General features: G+C 31.8%; 1 protein-coding gene, 1 long non-coding RNA gene and 1 other non-coding gene across 3 annotated transcripts; 1 reads left to right on the forward strand and 2 right to left on the reverse strand.

Annotated features, from left to right (window-relative positions):
- Positions 1 to 891: 891 nt before the first annotated feature.
- On the reverse strand, positions 892 to 1,643 carry LOC129907111 (uncharacterized). The gene is made up of 2 exons (XR_008770963.1): positions 1,219 to 1,643; positions 892 to 1,014 (listed from the first exon to the last, which is right to left on the reverse strand). It is a non-coding gene; the product is annotated as an uncharacterized LOC129907111 (long non-coding RNA).
- On the reverse strand, positions 1,093 to 1,168 carry LOC129907929 (small nucleolar RNA Me28S-Cm2645). Its single transcript, XR_008771215.1, has one exon. It is a non-coding gene; the product is annotated as a small nucleolar RNA Me28S-Cm2645 (small nucleolar RNA).
- A 1,954-nt stretch (positions 1,644 to 3,597) lies between the features above and the next one.
- On the forward strand, positions 3,598 to 16,001 carry LOC129921377 (ATP-dependent RNA helicase WM6). The gene is made up of 9 exons (XM_056003182.1): positions 3,598 to 3,750; positions 3,944 to 4,173; positions 11,700 to 11,920; positions 11,986 to 12,169; positions 12,238 to 12,356; positions 13,305 to 13,436; positions 13,531 to 13,677; positions 15,533 to 15,788; positions 15,857 to 16,001. Exons 2-9 carry the CDS (start codon positions 3,975 to 3,977, stop codon positions 15,868 to 15,870), a joined length of 1,272 nt encoding a protein of 423 aa, XP_055859157.1. The 5' UTR covers positions 3,598 to 3,750; positions 3,944 to 3,974; the 3' UTR covers positions 15,871 to 16,001.
- The last annotated feature ends 617 nt before the right edge of the window (positions 16,002 to 16,618 follow it).

A 16,618-nucleotide genomic window follows, 5' to 3' on the forward strand; every position in this document is an offset into this window, starting at 1 on the left:
ACAAAATGGACCTTATGCAAGTAAAATTGTTACTTGGGATATCATCTACTCATGCTCTTCTTCCCAATTAGATACGATTTGTATTGAATTCGTTGAAAGTGCGTTCCATTAAAAATCGCTAAGTAATAGTACTTTGCCACCTCCCAAAGGAACAGGGCTATTTTGTATAAAAAATGAAACTTTAAAAAATGAATTAAATATATAAATACACGTTTCCTCCCATTAAAATTGCTATTTTTATTACTTTTATTCATTATTCTTTCAAATAAAAGTATTCGCGTATTAAATTCGTGCTCCCTTAAAGGAAAGTTGAGCCCTTTGAGCCAAATTCGAAAGTTTTTGTGATGCGAAAACCTCACAAAATCAAATTAAGCTCACCTTGTGAGGTTATTGTAACTTGTGAGGTTTGCCAGAATAGGGGGTAAATATTTGCTTCTCCATAATTTTAATCGGCCTGGCAATGCATCCGGCAGAGCGCAATTTTGTCCGATTTCATACGAATGGGAATTACTTCACCTGTCGGAAGCACACCTCGAAAGATAGTTCATATCAAATCAAGAATTTTCTACTCCAGCAAAACGAATAGCTCGCGCCTCGCTAGAGCAAGTGCTCAGTTTAATTTCAATTTAACATGCATCTTCTGCTCTTTGTCAAATCGTTCTTAAACGCCTTTGTTTGTTTTGCATATCATCTCAGAAAATGTTGATAGTGTTCGCAAAAACGATGAAATTTTGCATGATCCATAGATTATGGGGCGGGGGCCCATAATCTATAAAATACACAAAACCCAATCCATTCCCATTTCCCACCAATCAGGAAATACAACTCTTAAAAAGCATTTGTCTTCGTGATTGTATCAACTATCAATAACTTTTAAAATAAAACACAAGATTTATTTAGATTTATAAAAATTAAATTTTATTTTCAAGTTAAGATAACGCCTTTGTTCTACAAAATGGCGTCACATACAAGCGAGTACATTGACAACATTAACCGTTTAACTCAGCAAAACACCTGTAAAAGAAAGATTTTGTTTAATATTTTGATGAAACAATCTAACAATTACTGTTTAGTAACAGTATTTTAAATTATACAATCAGTTTTCTATAAGAATGATAAATCTATCATTAATTTCAGATGTCCCTATCAAAGTAATCATCATTTTGATTTTATGTATATCAACGCTCCGTTTATTTCAAAATAAAATCAATAACTTACCTTTCCAAAAAAATATCCAATTTCCTAGTTTTGCTAGGTTCACAGTTTTTGCCAAAATGCGTCTCGCAGTACATAAAATATAAAAATAAAAAAAATTAATCAACGCACAAAGGATGGTTCAACAAATAAAAAATTATTGATGAGGTGTCAGTTGTATTTATCTACGATAAATCATCATCTTTTTCAGATGTCCCTATCTATAATTTTCATCATTGTTTTTTTTTTTTTGATTATTTATAAAATAAATAAACCCTTTATTACCTACCAATTAAATTTTTATTAAAAGATGAACGTGAAACAAAAAAACGCGGACGCGTGACAACCTGACGCTGTCAATACATTAAAACGAATGATGAAAATTTTAGACTACGAAGGAAAAGGAAGAAGAACATTTTAGAAATAATAGAACCGGAAATGGAATGGCGGTTTGGGAAGGTAAACTTGGCATCACTGGCTTAATTTATGTTAAGTCGAGTTCACATCAATACTTAATAATTTAATATTAAAGCCTCACTTACATTGTCTATTTGTAAATTTAGCTATGTTCCATTCATAGAGAAAGGAATACCTCATACACAAACCAAAATCATGATTAAATTCAAAACACAAACCCGTTTGTGAGGGCATCCACTGTCGAAAGGAAGGTATTAAACGCATTATACCTTTCACACGTATTCACAGATAGGAAAATAAGAGAGATGTATACCAATTATCTGAAATTAAATTTGCGGGTGTTTTAGGCAAGGGGGTACGAGTCGGCTCTCTAGGTATTCCTTCCTCTATGGTTACATTGGAGGTGGTAGTTTACTACTAGTAGATGTTTTTTTTAAACTAGTACTATCATGTACTCATGCTCTTCTTCCCGCGTAGATATGATTTGTATTGAATTCGATGAAAGTGTGTTCCATTGAAAATCGCTAGTAAACTACTAGTAGTACTTTGCAAGCTCCCAAAGGGACCAGTTCTATTATAGGTGTGTTTTTATTATGCCCGTTTTAGGCGGAGATAAAATTCCCATACAAGTTATCGATGTGTGGGATCCATTTTATCTCGGCTAAAATTTTTCGATAGTTTGTATGGGAGCTAAAATTTATTTCCAACAGGGCTTTAAACTGGACAAAAAATACGCTGTCATGACTAAATATTTTACATGTTTAATGCAAGAACATAAAAGCCCTTTTGACTTAGTTGCTCAAAAAAGTTCTGGCCCGACAAAAATTTTGGTTCTATAAAGCTTTACAGATGCAATTGTTGTGTTCTGTAAAGCATTATAGAAGCAAAATTGTTAGTAGGGGGGAATTCCCAGTCTAAACTTTTGGAACAGAGAAAAGGCTTGACCACACCGGAAGCTAAACGATAGCAGTACAGGTAGCGTTAACGGTACTTGTATTAAAAAAATTCCACATCTGAACGTTGATGTGTCAGTTTGGAATTTTTCTCATACAATTACCCGCACCACTACCGCATGTACCCTCCGGCCACACCGGAGGGTATGCGGTAGAGGTACGGGTAGCGGTAACGATATTTGTATGAAAAAAATTCCACATCTGAACGTTGATATGTCAGTTTGGAATTTTTTTCATACAAGTACCGTTACCTCTACCCGTACCGCTACCGCATACCCTCCGGTGTGGCCAAGCCTTGATTTGTCAGTTTGGAATTTTGTTCATACAATTATCCGTGCCGCTACCGCACATACCCTCTGGTGTGGTCCAGCCTTAAAGGCTGGACCACAAAGGAAGGAGGGTATGCGGTATAGCGGTAACGATATTTGTACTAAAAAAATTCCACACCTGAACGTTGATGTGTCAGTTTGGAATTTTTTTCATACAAGTACCCTTACTGCTACCCGTAACGCTACCGCATACCCTCCAATGTGGCCAAGCCTTAAGGCTTAGCCACACCGGAGGGTACGCGGTAGCGGTACGGGTAGCGGCAACGATATTTGTATTAAAAAAATTCCACACCCGAACGTTGATGTGTCAGTCTGGAATTTTTTCCATACAAATACCCGTACTGTTACCTGTACCTCTACCGCATACCCTCCGGTGTGGCCAAGCCTTTAAGCCAGAACTATAATTGTCGGATCGTCGGATGCAAACGGAGGGGAACAGCGCTTGCAACCGCACTCGACGGATGAAAACTTATCGAAAATACAAAGAAAACAACAACAATTGACAGTAGCTTCCGACTCCATCCGCCAATTATAGTTCTGGCTTTAATGATTTGATTCAGATTTCATAGTGTGTAGTCGGTCTTATGTTCAAAATGACTTAAACAAGTGCTGCAAAAATTTTATTTTGGCATCACTAATATAAAGTATCGAGTACTCGTTACTTGGATTTTTTGTTTCATTTTTTCTGAAGTTTGACCCGTTATTTGACTTGACGCGCCATTTGCCAGGGTCTGTTTCCATTCATATTCATTTTCAGACTCCAACTCCAAGAAATTTCGATTTTCGGTTTTGGTTTTTGTGCAATTTTGTCTGAAATCAAAATAAATTTCAATTATATCATTTTAAAATATTAAAAGGTAAGTTAAATATACTGTGTTTGTAAAATAAAAAGTGGATAAAACATCGAAAATAAGACAAATAAATTTTCACTCAGCAAAATGTGAATAAAATGCGAAAAAAAAGATGGCGTCGTACACCGGCGTTATTTCCTTTTATTTCATTGTGAAAATTAATTATTGGAATAATAATTATCATATTTTTTATTTGTAGTTAATAATACAAAAAAAAAAAAATATCAACAATGGCAGACAATGACGATCTCTTAGATTATGAAGATGAAGAACAAACAGAAACCACCGTTGCCGAGACTGTTGAAGCACCAAAGAAAGATGTAAAAGGTACTTACGTATCGATTCACAGCTCCGGTTTCCGCGATTTCTTGCTCAAGCCCGAAATTTTGCGTGCTATTGTTGATTGTGGTTTTGAACATCCATCGGAAGGTAAGTGATTTATCAGAATTAATTTTTATTCAGAAATATATAATATTTATGTAGTGTTAATAGATACTATGGATTCCCTTGTCCAATTATAGACATTTTTTTAATATTACTTTTCTGAACAATTCTATACCACTAGTTTAAGAAAAATGGCGAAAGAATCCAGGGGAAACGTTTAAAATTTTTTTTTTTCTTAACTTTATTGTGAAACAACCAAAATTAGTCATTGTTATAGCTATGATGTGGTATTTTCACAAATAATCTAGGTAGGCAGGTAGTTCATAATGGAAGTGTATGTTAATCGGTATTGTTCTACTTTCATAATGTTTTATTATTGCATGGTTAAACTTTAGAATTCAGTTAAAAGGCGTCTTAAAATGGTATTTATTACTTTTAGCGGTAAAATTCTCAGGTTCTGTGCATTTGTCTTAGTAAGTCGAGTTAAATCTGTTTACTCAAAACTCTAAAATAATTTTCTTTATATTAATAAAAGAAGTTTGAAAAATTTGTAAACCGCTGCAATATTTTTTTGACATTAGGTTAGTACCTTGCGATATTATTTAGCCAAAGAAAAAATATTACAAAATGGGAACAGTCAAGCAGAACGAACAGACGCATTATTCCAAAAATAAATCATACCATATTGTTCGTTAAATATTTCAGAAGAAGAAGTGGGTGCCCTGGGAGCCATGAGGCAGGATCAAAAACTTAATTAACAATTTTTTGTTTTTGTATTATTAATATTGTAATATTTAATAATTAAAAATAATAAATTTAAAAAGCAATTGCAAGTTTTATGGGAAGGAAATCAGCATTTTCCGCTAAACTTTTTTTTTGTTTTTCGCCAAAATTTAAGTGGGATCGCATATTAACTGAAAAAAAAGATCAAAATACGAATAGTTTTTAGGACGCGAACAACTTGTCACTCTTAACTCACAATAGAGGAAAATTTAAATTTAATTTATGCGGCTGGAGTCTTGTTCACGTGAAACTCACAATAGGACTGAATATGATTTTTGCGGAACATATCGTCGGGATAATGTGTACTACCAATTGCAATTCCATCTTAATAGCAATTTCCATAACTGCAGCAAATATGCTTCCAAATCATTCTTCGTAAAGTAGTTTAGTCGATGGGAAAAAAATCTGAAAAAAGTTGTGAAGCACAGAAAATTTGTGAAATATACATAACTACATACCTATGTATTTTAATTTCTCTCATAAATCTACGCAATAGCTAAGATCGCATTTTTTTTTGTCAAAAATCACTATTCATAAAGCAAAAAATTGACTGATCACTGTTAGTGAAACAATAAACATACATTTGCATTTTGCTATAGTAAAAAATGGCTTGAATCAATCAGTTTTCAATTTGTTTTCATCCAGGACCTACCATACAATCCACATTCACATAGCGAAACTATAACATATCTTATCTTATCTTATCTTATAACTTTAAACGAGCTAAAATTGTTTATATATATATAAATATATATAAAATTGGGATCTCGGAAACGGCTCTAACGATTTCGATGAAATTTTCAGGGTTTGTTCATCTAAGCGAGTAAAAAGTTTTGGAAGTATTTTTGGAAAAATCCGCCCACTGCCACGCCCACTTTTTTAAAATATAAGTTTTTTCGGGAACGACTCCAACGATTTCGATGAAGTTTTCGGGGTTTGTTTATATAGCGAGTAAAAAGTTTTGGAAATTTTTTTTTGGAAAAATCCGCCCACTGCCACGCCCACTTTTTTTAAATATAAGTTTTTTTGGGGAACGGCTGTAACGATTTCGATGAAATTTTCAGGGTTTGTTCATCTAAGCGAGTAAAAAGTTTTGGAAGTATTTTTAGAAAAATCCGCCCACTGCCACGCCCACTTTTTTAACATAGAATTTTTTTTTTGGTAGCAACTTTAAATATTTCGATGAAATTTTGAGGGTTTGGTCCTCTAGGCGAATAAAATATTTTGGAAGTACTTTTATAAAAATCCACCAACAGCTACGCTTATTTTTCTCACATATATGTAAGTTTTTTGGTTATTGATTTCGATGAAATTTTGAGGGTTTTTTCCTCTAGGCAAATACAACATTTTGGAAGTATTTTCTTTTATATTAGTTTTTTTCGCGGAGACAGATTCAACGATTTCAATAAAATTTTGAGGGATGGTTCCATGTTTTACGCATTGTTCTTTTTCTTTTTGTTACAATAACTAAACAACATTTTTAAGATCATGACTTTTTTGATCATCTATTGAAACTTTTAAGTAATTTGTTACTTTGGTATTTATAATTATCTTTGTTTTACGTTTTGTTTTTGTTTTAATGCGACTATTGTTAACGTATAAGAATAAAATAACTCACAAAAAACAACACCATTGACCTAATGTCAATCTTATAATATATAAGTAAAAAAAGAAAGAAAGCATCCACTGATACAGAATAAAACAGAGACAGGGATAAAAATAGTATTTCTTCATACTAAGCTTTGACGACAAGGCTAACCTTCAAAAAAAGATTAACTTTATATTCACCATGCAAAACTTTCTGACCGTAAATTAAAATTTTAACAAAACGGGATCTCATTGCTGTAGGCATTTTCTATAATGCAGATTCCTGTAACCCTTCTATCCATTGCTGATCTCGCATGTATATTCAAACGTAAACAAACTGAATTATAAAGTGGGAATGTGGTGTTTTGTAACCCGCGAAAAAAATGGTCACTGCAAACTCAAACCCACTCCAAAAAATTGCTGTTTACATTTGACTTCTTTCATTGAAGGTTATAACATTTAAAGATACCGAGCAAAGCTCGGTCACCCAGGTACTATCTACTTTATAAGTCCTAAAAATTGGTAATTTCAGCAGCAAAATAATGTTTTTTTTTTTTAACAAAAAATTGCGGGGGAGATACTAATCTTATGTTGCCAACTCTCGAGTTGAAAATAGAAAGATGAAAACATCAACTTGAGTAAATAAAAACAAATTCTGAAGTTGAAGACAAAATCATCAAATTATTAACTTCGAATGAATAAAATGGCATAAGAGTGCCGGGATTTTTGTTTCATTATATACAGTGTGCAGTCACCGCCCCAAATGAAAACCATGGATTCCTAAGGTCATTTTAAGTCGAAAAACTTAAGAGGTAATTTTCTGGTTTACCTCCCGTTTTCGAGTTATGACGGTTTTTATGATTTTTGCTCTCTTTTCCATTAACTTGCTTTATCTATGCCAAACTATGAACGTCCGAATTGAAAGATTTTTTTACAATCAGTTAAGAATTTATTACCGTTTTAGTTTTTCCCAGAACTTTTTTTTCTGCGGACAACAGTTTCTCCGCAATTTTGCATCAAATTGAATTAATTTTGTATTAAAAAATAATTTTTTTAAAAATTCACTCCGTTTGTTTATTTTTAAAAAATTATTTTCAATAGTCATTTTTCTGAAAAAAAAAACTTATTTTTGTAAGAAAATAAACTGGTCTTTAAAATAATAAGCGAAAAAAAAAATAATACTCATTAAAATTAAGTATACAGTTCTCTACACACAAAAAAAAAAAAACCAATACATTTCTTACGGGAGATATATTTTTATTTTTTTTCCGAAAAAAATATTTTATTTAATTTACCACAGCTGTAAACAGAAATCGAAAAAAAATTATACTCACCACGATTTTTCTTCTCGCAAAACAATGTGCATCCCATTGTTTTTGAGGAAAAAAACTTACGATTGTCATCTGTTCACCACAGACAAGAAACAAAATATTTTTTTCTTTCACCACTTATCAAAAAGAACTGTATACTAGGCTTTAAGCTTATAAATTTAAATTTGCTCATATTGCCATTTTTCTAATAGAAGTAAAATACTTATATATATTTATGAAGCTTAAATCCATTGCATTAATCTGCCATATTAGAAATTAGATAATAATGGTAATTCGTAATTCTGAACAACTATGTATGTTCTGCAGGAGGAATATTTGAAAAAAAATTTGTGGTGAAAAGATAACAATTATTAGCCCTGTTCCATTGGAGGTGGTAGTTTACTACTAGTAGATGTTTTGGTTAATCTAGTACTATTTTTTTTTTTTTGCTAGAAGAACTGTATACCTACTTATCTTAGAATGATATGAAAGTAAAAAAATTAAAAAACGAAAAAAATTGGGTTTGATGCAAAATTGCAGAGAAACGCAGAAAAAAAAGTTTTGGGACAAACAAAATTTGTAATAAATTCTTGCTTGGTTGTAAAAAAAATCTAAAGCCAGATAAAGCCATTTAAGGAAAATAGAGCAAAAATCATAAAAACCGCCAAAACTCGAAAACGGGACCAAAAGGAGAAAATTGGCTCTCAAGTTTTTCGACTTAAAATTACCTCAGGAATCCATGGTTTTCATTTGAATCGGTAATTGTTAAAACAACATAAGTGATAGATTTTTTGAAACCCGTTTTATAACAGTTTACCATTGCTTATGGGTAGAACTAGCGTTGAGAGCAAAACCAACATGATTTGATATTTAAATCATATAAAATATCGAGGTTAAAATACGCATTGAGTGCTAAAACATATCTCTTCTGACATTTTTGAAATTGAGTGTTAAAACAACTTAAGTACTTGATATTAATTTGTTTTTAAATTCAACGCTGGAAAAACGAAGTAATGTCGTTTTCGATTGGAATAACTCAAGGATTCACTCATTCTGAAATCCAATAAAACAGTTTAAATCGCTTCCACTCAATTCTGAAATTTTATATCTGTATTGGTGAATAATCAAATAAAATTTTTTTGCTTTTCTACTAGAAAATTTTGTTTGACGTTTACTTATTTAAATATTATGTCGTTTTCGATTGGTTTCACTCAAGAATCCACTCATTCTGAAATCCAATGAAACAGGTCAAGTCGCTTCCACTCAATTCTGTTTTTTTTTGTGTTTGTGAAATTTTTCAAATGTCAAATATTGATTTTAGTTTTTTTCTTCCAAACAAAAAAATTATAAAAATTATAAATCTGAAGACCGCGATGAAGAAGAAAATGGTAAACAAATCATTCCATTGCATTAAGGTACCAATTTTAATTATCTAATTAATTTTAATATAAAAAACAAAAAAATTTTTGAATGACAACAAAAAAAGAATGATTGAGTATTTTTTTGTTGACATTTAAGTGTTTATGTATTAGTGCTTCTGAATTTAAATCAGGAAGAGAATTTCTCTTCTGAGAAGCGTTCTGTGTGTCAGTTTTGTGTGAATAAAACGCTTTCAGAAGGCTTCTGAATGATTCCGGACGCTTCCGGACTGCCAATCGAAAACGACATTAGTGATTTTGAGTGAATTCTGTTTTGAAATCAAGAAGAGAATTTTTATTTTCAGAAGCGTTCTGTCTGTCATATTAGTGCGAATAAAACACTTACAGAAGCCTTCTGTGAATGATTCCGGACGCTTCCGGAGAGCCAATCGAAAACGACATAAGTAAACTGTTATTTCTTACAGTTTTTTCGATGATTTACTGTCAGTCAGTTGGTCATTTGAGTGGAATTGCATTTTTCAAAATGTTCTAGGTTATTAAAATATGGAATTAAATACAGAAAATTCTGAGTTGGACGTTCGGCAATTGTAAATGAAATTGGTATCAAATGAAAAAACTATATCTAAGGAAAAGTTTTACTATAAACTTTTCACTGCATTGCATTAAGAATTTAAGATAAATATTAGTATTGTTAATGCATCTTGCAATATGTGAAGGACATATTGAATTTAATTTTTATTTTGAATATGAAGTATCATGCTCTGTTATTGTACCTGAGCATGAAGGTATAAATTTTGAATATCATTCCAATAGAACTATTAAAATAATCTTTTTAAAGCAATCAACTGCGAGATTTTGTTCAAGAGTTTTCAAGCGATTAAAACCAGCAAAGAATTGAAAATGCGAACTATAAAAAAAGCACGTAACTATTTTCTTAAAAGGCTTCTAGTTTGAGTTCTATTGGTTTGATATTCAAGATCAAGGTTTTCTAACTCAGGGAAAATTACAAACCATCATATTTTTTACTTCAAATAAACATTAAAATTACAACAATGACACAATCAATAAAAAGTGTTAAACGCAAAAATGCATCTCATCCTATTTTGAAGTACCTACGTCATAAGGATAAAACTTTTGCAAAATATTAGTAAGACTTAACTACGTCAAAAAATAACAAATTCATTGCTGGCCGTGGAACGTCCACTTTCGCCTTTTTCTTTAATGTTCTTGTTTTTTAATACATGTATTAATAAAATTGCTGAATTATAATGCTCTTTTATTCATTTCCATTAAATTTGCTAATACTTTGCATGTAAAATGAGTGTCAAAACAACATTATCTTTAAGTAATAAAGTTATTTTGTATCCCAACAAAACGTTGGGTGTTAAAACAACATATAAAAAAAAAGTATTTTTTTTTTTTAAATCTTCTTTGATAAAGATATTTTTTAAAAACTTTTAGTTAGTTACAACTCTCAACAAGTCTCCCAAACCGAATTTAAAGCTAAAATTGTTAATGCGGCCGCGTCGTCAAAAATACAGAGTTTTTTGTCTCTCCTGAAAAAAAAATAAAATGTTACTTATGTTGTTTTAACAATCACCGATTCATTTGGGGCGGTGACTGTGGGACACCCTGTATAGAGCGGACAAAAAGTGCTTTCAATAGGTCTGCTCCTCTCTTTTTGTGAACTAAATCTAAATTAGGAAGCGTTTCAGATTTCTGAGGGTTGTGATAGAATTTTCCCAGAAGAAAATAAAAGTTGAACACAATTATACACTTATAATTTCCTTTTCAAACAGAACACTTTAAACGCAAAACACGACTAAACGCGACCTTTTTTTTTTATTCGACATCGTCAAATATGAAATTTTTGCGACTAAGTGTGACAGAAATATTTTGCCACAGAATAAATGGCGGTTTTTGAAGACTACAGAGGGGTTTTAGGAATTATTTGTTTGGACCAAAAATATCAGTACCTGTATTCAAAATTCAAATGTTAGTTTTTTAAGGAAGGTCTATCTTCTGACCATTATTATTAATGTGACCTGCCATAGAACGTTGAATTGCAACAAAATTTGTCATACAAAAACATTTATAGTTTTTAATAGTTTTTTTAAGAAGCGTCCATTCTATTCTGCATTTCAAGTGAATGGTTCAAACGAAATATACTCATAGGCCAACCTAAGAGCTCTTGTTTATCCTAGATCGGTACGGTTTTCGATTAAATGCAGTTCTTATAAAATTTCATTTACATTACATTGAGAAAGTATTTAACGTATCCTGTTCATAATTGATTTTCCTTAACAAACCTTTCACTTAAACATTGGTTAATAATTGGGAAAAATGAATTAATCAAAATATTAATTATTGATTTATTTTGTTTAATAAAATAAAATTAAATAATAACGTTTAATAATTGGGAAAAATGAATTAATCAAAATATTAATTATTGAATTATTTTGTTTAATAAAATAAAATTAAATAATAACGTTGAATGTTTCTTTTGTTTTAGTTCAACACGAATGCATTCCCCAAGCAGTTTTAGGTATGGACATTTTATGTCAAGCGAAGTCAGGTATGGGAAAGACAGCTGTATTCGTTTTGGCCACTCTTCAACAATTGGAACCAACTGAAAATGTTGTGTACGTTTTGGTTATGTGCCACACTCGTGAACTTGCATTCCAAATTAGCAAAGAATACGAACGTTTCTCCAAATATATGCCATCTGTTAAGGTAATGTTCTCAGCTTGCAATTCTCATTCCAGATTTTATTTAATTTAAATATGTAAATATTTAAGGTTGGTGTTTTCTTTGGCGGCTTATCTATTCAAAAAGACGAAGACAACTTAAAGAATGTCACACCACACATTGTCGTAGGGACACCGGGAAGAATTCTAGCTCTTATCCGTAGCAAAAAGCTCAACTTAAAACATCTCAAGCATTTCATCCTTGATGAATGCGATAAAATGTTGGAACAGCTTGGTAAGAAAAAAATACTTTTAATTCTTATAAAACGCAGATACATTTTGAGTTTATGTTTGATTTTATAGATATGCGGCGCGACGTACAGGAAATCTTCCGCAGCACTCCACACGGAAAACAAGTCATGATGTTTTCTGCAACACTAAGCAAAGACATTCGTCCAGTCTGCAAGAAGTTTATGCAAGATGTAAATATCACCGTGCTAATTATTCTACTACTACTACCAATAAGATTATCTCAATTCCTGCTCCTACCACTTCAAGTACTACTCACTTGTCGCGCATTCAACAACAAATCCTATTTGATAAACCATAGTTCATCTGGCTGTGTTTGCAATACGTTAAATATTCTAAACTTAAATCAAATAATTTATGAGGTCGCGGGTTAATTTTTTAAAACAATCAATCAAATGATATTTGCATTTGAAAAATCGAGTTCTTCAAAAAATAATAACGGATTAAATTCAATTCTTCAATTCCTGCGAAGCGCCATGACAAGCTAAATATTAAAAAAAAAAAAATAAACAAGCCGTGTGTTCGATGGAACTACAAAAAATTGTCGCAAGCTATCGTAACAATTCTTCCCACAAATCCTTTCGTTGATGTGCAGAATTTGCTTCAGAAAACTCCCAATTACTCTGTTAAAATTGTATGTGTATGAGCAGAGATTGCTTGGTAAGGGTTGCTGAGTTTGCCTCTCCATTCCACAAATCCTCCGCACAAACACACCATAAATATGGAGGATTGAAGGGTCACAAACACCGTCTGCTTCTTGGTGGTTGGTGGATGTTGCAGGTCCCTTTGTAGCCGTATGTATTGTGTTAAAACAAAACGAAAAAAAAAGAAATTAAAACAAAAAAAAAGTTAGCTTTTAAGATTGAAATTGATAGAAAAAAATAGAAGTCAAATTACAACAGATGCATTTTGGTTCAACTTTGAGGGAGATAATAGTTGTACCTTGTTGTGGATAAAGTTGCAGAACGAGAAATATTAAACTTGAGACACTACCTAGCTGATAAAATGAAGTTTTGGATATTTTTCAAACTTCATACATTTTGATGTTCTCTCTAAATTTGTTTTTTTTTTAATGTTATATATTTATTTAATTTATTTTCTTGTCCCTTCTCTTAATTTAGCCCATGGAAGTTTATGTCGACGATGAAGCCAAACTCACTTTGCATGGTTTGCAACAGCATTATGTTAAATTGAAGGAAAATGAGAAGAACAAAAAACTTTTTGAGTTGCTCGATGTTCTTGAGTTCAATCAGGTATTTTTATAACAAAAGCAAATTCGTTTTTTAAAAGATTTTTGTAGGTTTTCTAAAAAAAGGTATAATAATCAAAATAAATAAATAAATTTAGGTGGTTATATTTTTAAAATCCGTTCAACGTTGCATGGCATTGGCACAACTACTGACAGAACAGAATTTCCCAGCAATTGGTATTCACCGTGGTATGAATCAAGAGGAACGTTTGTCGCGTTATCAACAATTTAAGGACTTCCAAAAGGTAGGTTTCTTCGCATTTTTTTTTTATAATCGTAAGTTTTTTACAAAAGAAATTATTGGGTAGAATGAGGTGCAATCAATATTTTTTCACGCTGGAGTCTTACATAGGTTCGATTGCTATCAGTCATGATACACAACTAAACAGATAGCGCACTCGCGTTTATAATTTTGTTTCGTTCTGCGCATCTACGTCACGGACTCTCAGATTTTGACGTTTCCTCTTCAGAATAGGAATTCAAAGCAAAACATGTCAGTATTTTGGTTTGCAGTTTTCTTTTTTAGATTAAAATTTTAAATATACATTTATTTTTTCATACATGGATTTAAAAGTTTAAAAAATTGTTTGTTCTTGTCGATTAAAGCAATTTGATGTTGTTTTTATCAATAAATGTCACCTTAAAGTAAATACTAAATGTAATAACAGAAGGAATTAGAGTGAAATCGCGCCAGAAATACTTACTTGTCTCAACTCACTGACGTCATTAAGGCGCATAAAAGTGTGACAACCAACACCAAAAATTTGTGTTTTTTTTTTTTAACTTATAAAAAAATTAAATATTAAATCAATATTTGTTCTTCAAATTACGCCACAAACTGAAATGTTCGTGTTAATTTAGAACATATTGTTGTTGGGCGCTCAGGATTTTAATAAAAAAAGAACAGAACTCAAGGTTGCCTACTTGGCCGCTTCCATACTTTCTCTTATGTTTTAATTTTGTTTGGCGGTCAGGATTGCCGGTCAACCGGTTACTACGTGGCCGAACCCTTACCGGATTTTTCAAGGATTTCAATTCTCGATGGTGAGGTTACGGGTTAAAGCGGCACTTAAGTCATATTTTGTATTATTCTGATTGTGAAATGACAGTCAGGCGCTTTAAAGGGACACGTTTTAGACCAAAAGATTGACCTGTGCCATAAAGCACGGAAGATCGGTGGTGGTGTTTAACTTTATTTTAGCTAATAGGTTGTAGCCTGTTACACCAAATCAATAAAATTATGGATGATTTTCAGGCAGAAATGCTTTTGCTTTGGGACTTCGAATTTCAGAGTGACTCAAGCTGGTTATCTTGTTTTTTCACAGTTCCAACATGCATGTTCAAAAGTCGTCCCTCTTCTCACTATGTGACGTTCAGATTTGGACATTTATGTGCTAGATAAATTTGATTGTATATTTCTACATCAATAGATTCCCTGAAAAATGTCTGGAACATGGCTTAACGCAGAAATAACAACAATAAAAGAAGTACACAAAACTTTAAATTATTGCTCTCCTGTAAAATATTAAAAAACAGATAAGTCAGTTCGTGAAAGAGGGACAAACCTTCTTGAGCTCCTTGTTGCCTGAGGTTAACCCATATAAATTTTCATAGTTGTCGATCGAATATTTTCTTCAAAATCTAGCAGATAATCAGAATGATCCTAATCCTTTTGATTGCTTTCATGGCTCTGCGGAAAGCACAACACATCCGAAATATTTTCGATACATCCCTAAAGTTGGGTGAATCTATTGTAAATTATAACAGGGAAACTGTTCATTTAGAATTCAGTCACAACTCTATCGCAATATGTAAGAAATTTCTACGTCATCTACAGGAATCTGTGTTTGAACTATGGCGAACGAGTTTCTTAGTATTTTTCTTGGGCATTGCGGTTGTGTTTTGCTGTAGCTCTTGTATAACACCGGCAGTAGGGCTAAACATTTTTCCAGTTTCCGGTACGGGCCTTAATTTCTTAATTTCTTTCTTGCAGTATATATTTCAATTCGAGCAGTGACCCATATTTTCTAGAGAAAAGAAAAATTTCATTATTGAATTTATTACTAACATTCTATTGTGTATTATATTATGTATTTGCAGAGAATTTTGGTAGCAACTAATCTGTTCGGACGAGGTATGGATATTGAACGTGTGAATATTGTTTTCAATTATGACATGCCAGAGGATTCTGACACTTACTTGCATCGTGTGGCACGTGCTGGACGTTTCGGTACAAAAGGTTTAGCCATCACATTTGTGTCTGACGAAGCAGATGCTAAAATTTTAAACGAGGTCCAAGATCGTTTTGATGTGAATATTACTGAATTGCCTGACGAAATTGATCTATCATCTTACAGTAAGTTTTATTTTTTAAATTGCAAGTATTTAAATTAAATTTGTTCTTTATTTTCTTTTTTGTTTCAGTCGAGGGAAGATAAACACTTCTTATAAACAACAATCGCTTCTAACAATTCCTGTATTTTTTAGAACTTTTGTTCTATTGAAGTATAACAGGAAAGAAAAAGTAAAATAAAAAAGAAGATACAAAATAAAGTTAATTAAAATATAACTTAGTTTCTAATTATTTTTATAACTTGAATGGATTTTTTAGAAAATATTAAATTAAACAGCAACCACTTCTAGTCGTTACTTTTGGCAAAGTGGCAAACTAAAATGTATTTTTTTTTTTAAATTTATTTATCTCTTATGGATTTCAGTGATTCTTTGGAAAAGAAACGTAAGGTAATCAAAGTTACTTTGCTCATTCGATTTAGCAAGCGATTTGCACAGAGACAAATGATCGAGCATTCTGCTCTGCATTTCGTAAGTAGAAACAAACGCCGCGTATTTACCTTCAAAAACCGCTCATGAGAATTTTTTTCGCTTAATAAAGTTGTACTTGACTAAAACCACTGATTAACAGTAATAAAGCTTTTTTCTAATGAATTTAGGTATAAATAAAGTATTTAGGATTTGTTGGTATAATCTGAAAAAAATAGTGAATTCTGATATTTTTCAATATCAATAAATATTTGATAGTTAAAATGTCACGGTACGATTATATTTGTTTAATTGATAATAAAATATCAATTGGTCAAAAAAAAATTTTTTTAATTAAAACAGTCAATAATTTTCACAAAACTAGTTTCACATAAAAGACGATAAAAGCTAGACGGGCACTAACAA

This window comes from Episyrphus balteatus, chromosome 1 (assembly GCF_945859705.1).
Source record: "Episyrphus balteatus chromosome 1, idEpiBalt1.1, whole genome shotgun sequence".
Lineage (NCBI taxonomy): Eukaryota > Metazoa > Arthropoda > Insecta > Diptera > Syrphidae > Episyrphus > Episyrphus balteatus.

Coding starts and splice junctions, on each gene's coding strand:
- LOC129921377 (XM_056003182.1), top strand. CDS start 3,975: ATGGCAGACAATGACGATCTCTTAGATTATGAAGATGAAGAACAAACA. Junction 12,170..12,237: donor TAAAATGTTGGAACAGCTTG/GTAAGAAAAAAA, acceptor TTGATTTTATAG/ATATGCGGCGCGACGTACAG. Junction 12,357..13,304: donor GCAAGAAGTTTATGCAAGAT/GTAAATATCACC, acceptor CTCTTAATTTAG/CCCATGGAAGTTTATGTCGA.